The following is a 14,263-nucleotide window of genomic DNA, read 5'->3' on the forward strand; positions in this document are numbered from 1 at the left end:
AACTTGATTAGGTTGAAGAGAAGAGGACTGAAATTACTTCTTTGTTGGCTTCAGGAGAAATTGGTTGTCAAGCTTTTCATTGCAGTTATGGAAAAATGATGGTCCAGGGAAATGCTCATCAGTCTCCTGTGCCCATCCACTCTAACCTGCTCCCTCTGTGGACTCTTTGCCTCTTTAACAACGTCAGATTGTTTCCTCCTTTGCTCAAGTGAGAGTAAAACAAATTGTTGCAGAAAGTTGTACTCAGAGCCGAACACTATCTGTCTCTACAAACTACAGTAATTTATAATGTGGCACAACTAGCCCTTCAACCTCATTGAGCATGTGGATATGAAGAATGGCAGCATCCTGGGATGGTGGAGGAGCTAGTGAAACACAAAAACAGAAAGAGGCAGCGGATACAAAGCTCAATCCTGTGAATACGGGATGTGATGTTGCCACGGTGATATGCCACTTGTGGGAATAACTGTGAATGCAGTGTGCCAGGGAGACATATACAGGCACACCAAAGTAATAAAAGGGGATCACAAAAGCAAGACATCAATCAGTCTTCAGAGGCTCGGATGCTCCGGCCTTTAGCCCCTCTGTCAGAGGGAGTTTTATGCTTTCATTACTTCATCTAAGTAGCACTGTCATGGAGCTCCCTCCAACTGGACAGTCAATCTTTAGTGATTAAAAGACCCTAAAATAAATGGAGGAACCATATCATGTTATTTTGAATGATAAGAATATTAAAATATTGTCTGATATAAATTATACACATCATGCATTCAATTGAAAGTGTGTGTGTGTGTGGGGGGGGGTATCTACTGTATGCTCATGCATGTGGGCTAAATGTGCAACTAACACTATTATAGCTTGTTAACTGCTGTGTTTTATGTTATTAACATGGTGCAGTATAATAGCATCTCTTGTTGCAGCTGTTGCAGTCAATTTATTTGTCATTCATTAGTATTGATTTACCCTGTAGGATCATTTGTCCCTACTTTCACTTTGACTGTGCCCGACCCCCACCCTTATATTCAGCCATGTGCATACCACATACAGTAACAATCACAATGACAACACAGTCATCCATCCACCATACAGTAGCTTACATGGTACACATTACTCATGGAAGCACATGCTTCTGAGCGTACAATCCAATCCAGCTGTGTCCTTGCAGAAAGGGTGTACTGATAAGGAACTAAAAGAGAGGAGAGGAGAGGAGAGGAGAGGAGAGGAGAGGAGAGGAGAGGAGAGGAGAGGAGAGGAGAGGAGGAAGTGAACAAAGTCATACTGCTTCTGGTCCTTCTTTGATGCATTGGGGCTTTGAAGTCAATACTGATGCAATTTAGGGCCGCAGGCAGAGACCGATCTACAAACCATTTAATTAGCACCTTGCCATGGCTCCTAATGTGAGAGAACCTCAGTAACAAAGCCAAAAAAATTCTCCACCTCTCTGATTCACTCTCAAGAAAGACCAGATTCTTTTTTAGGACATTTGCCTGGCAAAGCTTAAAAGAAATGTCTAAAAATATTTGGCAGCTAAAAAAGAAATGATCAAGGTATTTTGAAAATCTAAAAAAGAAAGCAAATGTGTATTTTAGCCTCCAAAATCTATATTTGGGTCAATATGAATTTTCCTCTTGATTATATTTATTTTTGAATTCCCTTTTCTTCAATGTCTCACCTACGCTCTCATGCAGTAATATTTCTCCCTCCAATCTTCCCTGTGCCAGTTACATCACCTGCGATCGTCCCCTAATGATCTCATGGAAACTGTGAGCAGCGAGCGGCGAGCTGGTGGTGGTGATGTGTTTTAGGGACACTGTGTGGCTGTCCCATCCCAGGAAACAGAATCCCAGTGGGGGTAAACGGATCTGAAACCTGGCTTAGCAGATGGTCCCCACTGTGCTGAGTGCGTTGATAAGCAATTAGATGTACAAACATGAAACGAGTGACAACAGCATATTCAGAACGAACCTGAGACCAGATCTACGACCGGGTCGGGTGCTGTCACAGGAGTCATAGGACGGTCAAAAAAAGATTGAAATATGAAACTTATAATACAGGAGTGCCTACACATGGAAAGCTGGCACTCTATCATTTCAACCTTGTGAGACTGTAGCTACACAGCACAGGAGGGAGGTGTTTCCCACCAATATAAAACATTATGTGACAGTTGCCTTTTTGTCACCTCTTAGGTCAGTTTTAGGAGGAGTAGAACCGTGTCATCTATCTTGATGTTGCTGCAATAATAACCTGTCCACCCTATAAAGCAGAGGTAGGGATGCAGTGAGCCCCATCTCCACTGATCCTTTCACTCCCACACCATCTCCATGTGTGTGACTCAGACCTGCTGATGTATAGATGGTGAGACAGACTGAGAAGAGGAGAAGACAGTTCCTGCTCCACAGAGCAATTGACATGCAGCATATAAAGCCTACACCGAGAAAAATGTTGAATGTTAATAATGTGGTACTTTATCAGAACCCACAGGGGGATTCTCTTAATGCTTAGCCCACTCCAAGGAGTTTGGAGCACAAAGTGCATTGGAGAGCTACACCTATGGAGGTGGAAGGGATTACAGCTTCTTCCTCCAGGTACCCCCAGGTCAATTTACAGCCATTCAGTGGCAGATACATATTTATCTTTGGCTGGTACTATGGGCCCTACAACTGAATTCACAAAAAAGGTCTTTGGGGACGAGTGCTCCTTTAGCCTTGAAGCTTCTGAGCGGGCCTGCTGGTACGATGCTGGCCGCCAGCTGAGCCAAGGAGTCACAATGTAAACAAAACTTGAACTACGTAGCAGCTAAGGACCACTCAACTTAGCATTAAGGGACCTATTTTAACAGTTTAAGTGTTTAATGTGCAGCCAGTGACCAGCTAATTAGGTGTCTCCGTAATAATGCACAACTGCATAAGTGGGAAAATAAAAGAAAGCACTTGTTCAATCAGCTGTGTTGCAACCAAAGAGATTTTTGATTCCTTGCTAATCCCGGTAATGTCCTCTGTCCCCTAATCTTGTTTTTGGAGAGCTTTAAGAAATGAGCCTGGCTGTGACAGCGGCGTGTTTGATGTGGTTGGATCAATGTGATGCTGCAAGTTCTGATCCATTAGGTGTGCATCATCCCAGAGGCACTGAGTCACTCCCTCCCCGAGACCATACCAGGCAGCCATGACAAAGACGAGACGGGGACAGAGCTGTCTTGGAGGTGACAGGGGGGCTCCAAATGACAAACATGAGAATGTCTGCATCTTCTCTCACTGCCTACTTAGGTCTCTATCTGTCTGCACGCAATTTTCCGCCTGTCCATTTGCCTATTTGCCTGTCGACTGCTTGCTCTGTGACTGTGTACATCTATCTGTCTGTCAGTCTGTGGGTCTGTCTTTCGCCCGCAGCCTAATGTGCTTGTGACTCTAAATGTAATCTCATTTCTAACTACCCTGTCACTCCTCAGCCTGAGGTTTCAGCAGAGCATAAATAATCACATTGTAAAAAGTAAACAGAATATCATTACTGCAGTCACTTGCTAGCTCAAGGAGGGCCATATTTTAATTATCTAATAGCATGGACTACTTGTGTAAAAGCTACGGCAGGTTTGTTGTAATTAGCTAAGTGATTTTGGATTTCCTTACCACACACTCCAAGGGCGATGCCACCAGGGCTGTTGACAAACAAACTCTGTGACACAGAATGATCAAATACAATACCTTAACTTTTTACTTCATACATTTTAGTTGCAGAGAAGAGACTTTATTTGTTTGGGGTTTTGTTATAGAATGAATGTGCTGAGTCTTTTCTCTGTAGGCCCAGACTAAAGGAAATAAATGAACGTGCACCGTCGCCACAACGTCTCAGACAAATTGCTTTGTAAGTCACAGGTGACTTTGATCTAATAAGGAGAAGGCCGGGTACCCAGCTAAGTGAAACATCACTCCTGTGTCTGCTCTCTTGACCTTTTCCTCAGCAGAGCAGTTTGAGGGAGGGTGGGACAGACAAAGGGCGCTGAGACTGCGGCGAGAGAAAGCAAGTCCAGGTCATTGGCTCTTTAGCAACAGAAGCCCAGGTGGCAAATGGATGGGTTAATAGATGGTGGTGGGAAGGGTGGGGGTGGAGGTGTGGGGGGGGGCAAGCAATGATGAGTCATCCCGCAGAATGGAGCTGAGTTATAACGGGCCTAAAGGGCGGCTGCAGGGAAAAATCATTCATGAGGACAAATTGAGACCAAGCCTTTCAGAGATGTAAAACTCTCCCCAGTGTGTCGCAAATATAAAAGAAGTGAAATGCAAATCAGTTAAATGTAACAGAGGAAGAACTTCACTACATTATATATGATGAATGATGCGCCCTGGTGGATATATACAATATATCAAAGAGCTCCAGCTGTAACTCTAGTTCTTTCACACATCTTGCACTCTCCTCCTACTCTTACTTGACAGAATTTGAATTGGAATGTTTTTCAGTTAATATAATACATAACACTGTGCCTGTATTTATATATGCCTGCTCAGATGTGCGGCACTATGTCTCTTTGCTAAGTGAGAAGACAGTGTGCAAATTTCTATCCGCTGAAATGATGCATCACGATGGCAGGCCTCCCTGTTGCTTTTCTTTCCTCCTATGACACCCTGCTCTCCTCCTCCTCCTCCTCCTCCTCCTCCTCCTCCTCCTCCTCCACCTCCTCCCTCCTCTTGCTACACTCCGCTCAGTGCACGACTTGTGTTTCTTTTGTGGCAGCAGCCCAGAAAATCCAAGCCAGCAGGGCTGACTTCACACAGCTGACCCTTGGACATGGTATGAGAACACATTCTAAAATCACAACTAAGTCCAGTGACATTTAGCACTAAATCAAAGCCGGAAACCAATAAAAAAAATATATAAACAAGCATTTATCGTTGTTTTGAAGGATTTACAAGTGGACACGGATGTATTATATATATTTGTCACACTAAACAACAGAATCAGTAAGATATGAAGAGTTCATTTGCAAAAGCAGATAACTCCGTTTTTAAAAAATTCCAGAATCTTCATTTTTAATTTTTAATTTACATAAGGTGATATCAGTCAAACCAAAGTTGAGTGACTTTGAGATGTAACAAAACAGACATATCTCAAAAAAATAAAGTTTTATTGAAAAGAATAATTAGCAAAGAATAATTACAAAGCCTCAGCTCATTTTTTTCAAAATGGCACTTATCTGCTTTTGCAAATGAACTCTTCATATAATATCTACAAAACATGACATTTGTTAATGGTGTGTTTCCACGTTGTAGTCTTCCTTCATGTAGAGGAGACTTTGGCTGGTGCTGCTCTCTGCACCTCAGTCTCCCTGCTGCAGTGCTTGTCCCCGGTGGTCCCTCCGGCATAAACAGCCATTCATCGTTCAGAGGATTTAAGTCAATGCCAATTGGATTGCTATCGACTGAACTGATAAATTATGGCAAATGACGAATGAACAAGCTTTGTAGTTAGTCAAACTCAACGGCTGGGAGAAATGGGACGGGGGCAGGGAGACGGCCCTCAGGTTTCAGAGGGCACCTGAGTGAAGAGAATAGGAGCAAACTGGCTCAGAAATTGAGTTTCATTACAGGGGAACACACTGCTGGAGCAAAGTGTCATGTCCCAAATGCTGAGAAGAGAGATGAGAAATTGATGGATTTGTCCGTGTCCACTGCTATTAATTTACAGAGAAATTGGGTTGTGAAGTGCGTGTGGAGAGACGGCCTCTGTGGCTATTGATTGTCTATTTCTCACATCAACAGGACAGATGTTTTCTTAGACAGACATGTTTGACAGACACTGAGGGAATTGACCATTGACACATTTTTCTGTTCATGAGTCAAAGGTAAATGGTCACTTATTGACTTTCAACAGAGTCGCATTAATCTGATTTGATCATGATACCTGAAAATGTCTGCTGTCCGAATGAATGGTTAGTAAACTATTCAACTTAACAAAAGTTATTGGAGTTTGTGACTCGTGTATATTCTGTGCATGGAAATACAGTTCATTGACTTGAAACTTAAAATCACTTCAAATAATTTGGAACATTTTGTCATTTCTGAAATGTAAAAAAAAATCACAATTAGTGTAGGGATAATGATTTCAGCCATATTGCTTGGTCTTAGTTCAGCTTCTATTTGCATATGTACCTGTATGTGTGTGGGTGGATGTGTTTATTGTTAAGATTTCTCATTGAACCTGCTGTTCCGCCTGGGTGGATAAAGTACCATACTGCCTGTTAGTTTTATGCAAAGGGATGAGACTATTGTCACGGAGACGCACGATGCAGAAGATGGTGCTGTGCAGACAGCTGTATTCATGCTGAGGAGTTTACTGACAGCAATAAATTAGTTCCACGCACTCAACAGGAAAGCGTAATTAGGCAGCCCGAACAGACAGACATGCATTTGCACATACACACAAGAACCCACACGCACAACACAGAGAAACATACAGACAGAAAGGCATTGCACGCTCACTCATACAACTCAGAGATGTAAATAGACTGTGGCAGTGCCCAACATCGTTGTAAAAAAAACAAAACACAAACATGCTTATGCAAGCCCAAAGGTCTGCGAGTACAAAACTACATAGAGGTAAAGGCACACACACATACAGTACATGCCGCACTGCAGTGCACAACGTAAACAATTCCACTCTAAAAAGTAGAGCATTGTAAATGACAGCTGTTCTCTGCGCAGGAAGGCCATCACGGGGAGAGAACATATTCACACTTATTTTCTCCACAACAGGATGTTTGAGGACACATGGAAACACAATGGAGCGCAACCACAGTGTCCTCTCACACTTTGCACGATCACACCCTCTTTCCTGCCAAGTCACATACACACTGAAACTATACACATAGGGTAAGGGCTGGAGAAGATGAGGGGTAATCACAGGGAAAAGACACGCCAGGGGGGAGACAGTGTGAGACAGAAACGTGTGCCTCCCCTCAGAGGTGCTGCCGCAAAATCCGTTTTTGTTTTCTTTTTGTTGTTTTTTTTTAAAAGGAGGCATGCTGGATTTGCTACAGATGCAGTTGGAGTGGTTACAGTTAGAACACGTGCTGTCACTCCGCTGCAGAGCGAGACAGATGTGTTGTATTTGCGGATGATAGGGGTCAATATGCAGAGTGCCATGCAGTGTGTGGGTGGATGGGGAAGGCAGAGGGATGACCATAGGGTTTAGGGAGCGGGCCATGTGAACAGATGGTCCCTGGTTGCCACCCAAGATCCCATTAAGAAAGATGGCAGGGCTGACCTATTTCTGGACCCACCATGCCGTGCAAATCCACTGCACGGAGAGATAGGGCGAATATCTACATTCAGAGGTTATAATCCTCGCTGTTTTCGTTGGACATGATGGGATTACATACGTTGTTACTATAGAATTAATGCAGGAATCAATTACATGAGATGCTGCGGTAATGCAGCGCAAGAATTCAGACAACTCATATATCCAGCTGTCCAGCTACTCATTTCCTTGGACATTGTGCCCTTGAGTGCTTAATGAGGTTTTTCCACAAAGCAACCGGGGTGATACGGTTGTCAAGAGACCGATGAGCCATCCACTGCCAGACCAGAGGTGCTATGCCTTTCACCTATGTTTCTCATGTGGTGTCTTTGTGTGGACAGCTGTCTCACAGGGCTCAGAGAGACACGTCCCTCCTTAAGCTGCAGCTGGCACTTAGTCACTTCATTGCTTCCCCCTCTGCGTAACAGACGAACTTCTACGTGTACAATCGCATTTCAGAAAATTATTTGAAACTCATTAAAAATATTTATAATTGGTAAGAATTTCTGTTTTTCTTCTCTATAATTTGATGACTGAGTTACCGCCAGCAGAGAAGAGTATTACCCTGAGTTTCAGTTCATTACCCTCGATGTTTTTTCCTTTGACCCTGAGCTTTGTGTCAACTGAAAACTACACTGGATGCAGGTCATGTGTGAATGAGGCAATAAATATTTGATAAGGTGATATTGTAGAGGTGATGGGTAATACAAAAAGGCTGAGGACCCAAACCGAGGCGCACCACTGGCTGGAGCTAGCATCAATCATTTCCCCTGGTATTTTATAAGGCACACGAGGTGACACAGAGCCTAATCGAAATTGGATACATGACTGTGTGTGTGACGGTGGTTGGGAGGGGCTCATATCTGCAGGTTACAGAGGCTGTGATCACACAAAGACGGGGGGGGGGGGACTGTGACATATGACCAGTCTGAGGAAACAATATATAACCGGCACCTTTGTCTTGTGAAATCACATAGGGCACATAAATATACACACATAAATTCACACAAGTGCCCGTGTGCACCTGCTGCTCTGTGTTTACTGTTATTACATGGTCTGAGCTATGCCATGAGCCATAATAGCTTTCGGCTCTTGCAGGCCTATAGCTCAGCAGTCAGACGTCTTCAAAACAGGGCAGCTAATCAGCAGAATGATGTGTTTCTCATGCAGCACATGTCTGGTCCTAATAGTTATGTGGTGTCGGTGGATATGTGTTCATTTAATCCCGTTCTCATCACAGCAAAGTAGTTTGGCAAAGTCACATTAGGCACCAATAACAACAGAGGCCTCGTTCTTCCCACCCTAGTAATTCGGCTCAGCAAGGGAAAACAATATAGGGGACTCCTGGGCCAAGATGCTGCCACAGATGGATTTAGATTTGACTGGTAATTCAATAAGCCTAGGGGTACACTTGATCTTTCACTAGCAGTGAAGTCATCAAGGCAAACAAATGAACGGGGATAGAGGGCTCTGCCTCTCTGCCTACCAGAGGTTATCTGTCTCAATCTGCTTTGGCTTTGGCTCTTCCACCTGGATAGAATGGAGCCTGCATCAAGCTTTAATCCCACCTCTGTGTGTGTGTGTGTGTGTGTGTGTGTGTGTGTGTGTGTGTGTGTGTGTGTGTGTGTGTGTGTGTGTGTGTGTGTGTGTGTGTGTGTGTGTGTGTGTGTGTTATTTCTGCTTTGCTGCTCTGCTCTGCCCAGGCAGACACCCCCCTAATGTCAGATGACGGAGCGCCACTACACAGCAGTTGCTATGGTTACTATAGCCAGGTTCTGTGTACACGGATACTCATCGCAATTTTGATCTGCAGTGAAGCACTGATGGGAGAGCAAGAGTCCCACAAAATCACCCACCCCCACACACACATTCACACAAGCATATCAATACGCATTCTAATGCATATGTGAGGATATGTTTAGATAGCCTACATGTATTCAAAAACGCACACACACACTCCACCCACAATCATTCACCTACACGGAGCAGTACTCATGTTGGTAGAGTAGACTGTGCATGTGCTCAAATACAGCCTGCTGGCCCGAATTATCAACCCCACCACAAGTAGCACAAATCACAGTAGGTGATAGACCGGGATCTCTCTATGCCTAGAAACCCCTTTAAAGCAACCACTGCTTTATTTCTCACTGACTCTCACACCCACTATCTGTTTCCCTCTCCATATGCCTGTCTTTCGCTCTCCTGGTACAGTATGTCTCTCGCTCTCTCTCTCTCTCTCTCTCCCTAACACACACACAGGGCAGATTGGGAGCGCTCAGTCAGAGCAAAAGATGAAAGCGAGAGGGAGCTGTGTCCATGCCAGAGGAGCTGTGAGAGTGGGGAAGTGATGAAAGAGAGGCTCATTTAGTAAATTGACAGCTCCCTTCAGGATTCTTCATCTTCTCCATGAAAGACCTGAATCCCTCTCAACTCCCGGCCATTCTCACCAGGCGTGAAGAAACTGTCACATTCCAGCAAACATTAACAATGACAGTCTTAGTATTTTAGTTTGGATCCATCTCTCTCCTGACTCCCACTGCTGCTTCATTCAGATGCACAGAGGATATCTGACTGAAGACGGACGTACTGGTGGTAATACTCTGATGCTAATTAAGATGTAAGAGGACCGGGACCAGGCAGGAATGAAATGTGAAAGTTTTTAGTTTTCTATTATTAAAAGCGCCAGATACACTTACACAATACACACTTAATGCAAATCCTTGCACAAACCACACCTGGATTTTCTTATCAGTTACACACTGTTTCCATCCATCAATCAATCCCCTATACCACTTATCCATAAAGGGTCACAGGGGGGACCAATCCTGACATAGGGCAAGGGTCACATTCACAACTGTGGGCCTTTCAGAGTCACCAAGTCACCTAGTGCATCTCCTTGGACAGTGGGAGGAAGCCAGAAACCTAAGAAAGTGTTTTTCAACCTTGGGGCCTGGAATTCAAATGGTGTCACCTGAAATGTCTAGTCTTTGATAAAAAAAAAAAAAAAAGTATGTTTTAACAAATTATTATTCTCAAGTTTAAATAAAATGCAGCAGAAAAAAATATCTTGATTGACCGCCGCGATCACCTGACTGCACATGATCGCAGGGTCGCAAGAAATTTGTGATGTCAAAATGGGGTCACGACCCAAAAAAGGTTGGGAACCACTGACCTAAGAGAACCCATGCAGGCACAGGGAAGAGAAACTCCACCTAAAAAAAGACCCCAAGTTTTGGAATTAAACTTTCTTGTTGACTTTCTTGCCTTTCAAAGTTAAAACAATGTTGCAGAGACAGCATAGGACCAACATGGTTAGCGTGAATGAGCCCAGTTCTAAACATACACTGTGTACTTTTTTAATAATCCATGTAGCTAAGAGAACAAAGCTACCAGTTGCAGGCAGCGTCCTGCTCATGGCTAACAGTGGAGCTAAGTGGCAGACATCTTGCTAAGCACGGTGGAGGAGCGTGCTGCTTGTTGCAAAGGCTTTTAGTTTGGATTTTTAATTATGTATTTTGCCAGAGTGGTGCAATTGCGTAAAGCAGCACAGGATGTAGGAGAAACTTTTAAATCAAATCTTCACTGTGTGTTTGTACAATCCAACGTCTTTTTTTTTTTTTTTTTTTTGTACCAGCAGTGCATTTGGGATATGTATGAAGTGATGCAAGTTACAAGGCACTACAAACAGCAGCTAACTGCTACAACAGTTTCATTTGTTATCCTCAACAAACAGAAGTAACTGACTGTGCTGAAAACTCAAGCAATAAGGGAAGAGGCTGAAAAGCAGCACAGCCTCATATATATGAGTTAGACCACTGCAGATGCTGTGAGGCTCTGGCAAACTAGCAGAGTGCAGTGGAGACTGTGGGAACAGAGTGAGGGATGGAGCTGAGGTAAGGAGGGTCAGTGGAGGAGAGGGGCCGCAATTCATACCAAGAGAAAAGCCATAGCGACAGTATCTTACCTTTTGTGTAAACACCACATATGCTACTTTCTCTTACTTGGACAGATAACTCTACTGCTCACATACACACAGGCATGAGCATGCACACCCACACTCACAAATACACACACTCTCATCGGTTCAGCTGGCAGCGGCTCAGCAGAGTGAGTTACAGCGTGCCACACATAGGCCGCTGCAGCATGGACAGGGGCCGGACAGTGCCAGCCAAACATCCAGCTGAGGTTCAGTGAGGACTAAGCATCTGCAGGCCTCTGTGGGATCAAATTAATTGCCCAGCAGTATGACTCCAGTGGGACCTGTATACAACAGGTGAGTGACTGTGCAGCCTACATGGCAGTGGATTAAACAGAGGATGTATTCAAAAGCTAAGTTGGGTGTGAAAACCAGTTTGCCTGAGGAGGGTTGGACAAAGTGCGAATGGATTGGAGTGTGGATTTGGTTGAACCTACCAGAACTCTGCCGGTGAGGGTCTGAGCGGAGATCATGACACCGGCCCAGTCTTTGACTGAAGTCATCCATCCCACCTCGCTGACCTGCACCTCCTCTTTCTCATCGGGGGCCTTAGCTGGCTTGTCTGTTGCCTGATTGTTGGCGGGGTTGTTCACCTTCTGAACCTCCTGGAGGAAGAAATAATAATCTGAGTTAGGAAATGGAGCATATTAAAAGATAAAAAGCAGGAACATGGTCTCCTTAAGGCAGAAGGAGAATCTAAAGGGGAGAATAAAAAAGGCACATATGTGAAGTGATATTTAACAATGAAGAGATGAAGACATTGGCTTTTGGCAAATCTAAATGTGAAAGAATATTATCAAGAGGCTAAAATAAATTCATCATATCAGCTCTGCTGTAAAACTGAATATTGCCTCCGAACTCTTCAGCTCATGCACATCCATATTCGTGTCAAGCTACAACCTCTGAGGGGAAATGAAGAACCATGACTGCCACAATCACGCCATGATGGCATCCATCTGCTATACATTCACTGTGTGTGTGTGTTTGAATGCAGAATGTTAGATAACGACAAAATGTATGCACATTGGCTCTTGCCGTTTGGTCCATATGGTTCTGTAAGTTAATTGTTCCTCAGGGTAGAGAGCGTAAGACTATTGTTCTCATTCAGGCCTTTCATCGTTCCCTCTTGTGTCCGACTGAGTGAGCAGAGTTGCGCGGCAGTTCATTGACATGCTTTGCTTGGCACAGTCACTGCATGCAGCTGTTCCTCTGCAGCCGTTCACTCACTCCTGATTTGACACAAGCAGGCACTCGGCTTCCCTGTCCTTATGGCAAAAGGGGGGGGGTGAGAAGATTTCCCTGGGTTATACTGCCTCAGAGGCAATAAAATCCTACACTCACAGGCTTTATACATACACACAAACATGCAGAGTTAAGGTTTGTTTTTGTCACTCTTGGCCTCATAAAACCATAGGCCAAGTGCTTGTTTCCAGGAAGGCAGACTCATGTTACAGCATGTGTAGCACTTGGAATGCATTTTACAATGTCCCTCCAACATCCACAGTGATATCCGACAAGTAGCCATCAAAGCAGATTACATGCTATGTCAACAAAGTGACATTTGTTTCCAAGTACTGTGCATGTCACATTGCTACAGTTTGTTTGGACAACCTCCATGATGCGCAGAAACAATGACGCAAATAAAACAACTTGTATTTACTGTAATTTGTTTTTGGTTCATTCCATGGAATGTACAGTATGGGACAATAAAGAGATGGAACTAAAGGCAATGGAACCACCAGAGGAGACCAATGTGTACCTAAATGCAACACACACAAAACAAACCAACTTAAGTATTTTTGCAATACTAAAGAGCAGTGCTATCTCAGATGAGCCCAAGAGAGTGCTCTGTCCATTTCAAGAGGATTGTCTGCTCAAATTGGATTACATTTCATAATGATATGGCATGGACACAGCTGCCATTTTCCTAATTTGATTCCAACCCCATAACAATGCCAATAAACTGGCCTTAAAAAATCCTGACTTAGTCCTAAGATCATTATCTGCTCCTGCCATTGGGCCTCTTGGTACTGCAGTGGATAATTCAGTTACTTATGTTTTATATACTCATAAAAGAGCTCAGTGTTTGGGGATGGGGGCCTCACCTGTCGCAAGTGAGATTTTAAGTATTTAGTTTTGTCTCTGGAAGTCACGTGACATCAGCACCTGATTAAACCCTCACCCCCACCAGACAGAAAACCTGAGAATATTATCCAACAACTGAAGTGAAGTGAAGAGTGGATGAGTAAGACACAGCTCTAAAAGTCTATTAGCCTGATTTCGATATTGCTTGGTACAAAGTTGAACGCCTTGTTTGCTCTAACAGATGTTAATTACCTTCCACAACCTGAGTTCAATATCCTTAAACCAAGAGCTTTTCTGCTGTGACTGCAGTTGGGTTTTCAATCACACCCTAACCAAGTTATTTAAGATTACTTATCCGCTGAAAAAAGTACATGTTAACATTTTTTATATATATATATACACCACTGAATGTGCAGACTGCATGACTAAGATTGTGTCCTCTTTCCCAACCCCACACCGGCACCATACATCTTCGGCGCTAAATTGACTACGTAGCCAGCGTGCGTCTCGCCTGTCACATGCTGCAAATGCTCAGCAAAGTGTGTTTGCATGCAGGTCACCATGCACAGGGATGTCTAAGGTTTCACTCCGATTGGCCGGGAGCCTGCTCGACAGCACTCCAGGCATGTTGTGGTGGCGTAGTATGTGCTAGTCTGTGTCCGGCCGGCGGCTACTTCTTAGCCAGAGGGGGCCTCGCATATACACACATACCACACCGTATCACACCAGAACACAAATTGTGCCTCCGAGTTGCTCACAGTCATTTTCTTTGAAGTAGAGTTTGTTTTCATTTTCATACTTCACACTGTTTCATACTTTGTGTAGACAGCAGGTTAATCTGGGAATATGCTCATGGGTGCACACCTGAACATGGAGGCAACGGGAACACACTCGGTGGCTGAGATGTGTTCCTGT

General features: G+C 44.0%; 1 protein-coding gene across 2 annotated transcripts in view; it reads right to left on the bottom strand.

Annotated features, from left to right (window-relative positions):
• kcnma1a (potassium large conductance calcium-activated channel, subfamily M, alpha member 1a) overlaps window positions 1–14,263 on the bottom strand; it is a 133,686-nt gene that overhangs the window by 86,557 nt on the left and 32,866 nt on the right. For both annotated transcript variants that reach the window (XM_083988341.1, XM_083988342.1), the window contains exon 2: window positions 11,701–11,868. In XM_083988341.1, the coding sequence (XP_083844467.1) occupies window positions 11,701–11,868 (168 nt within the window). The remainder of the gene's footprint in view (window positions 1–11,700; window positions 11,869–14,263) is intronic.

This window comes from Trachurus trachurus (assembly GCF_905171665.1).
Source record: "Trachurus trachurus genome assembly, chromosome: 15".
Taxonomy (NCBI): Eukaryota; Metazoa; Chordata; class Actinopteri; order Carangiformes; family Carangidae; genus Trachurus; species Trachurus trachurus.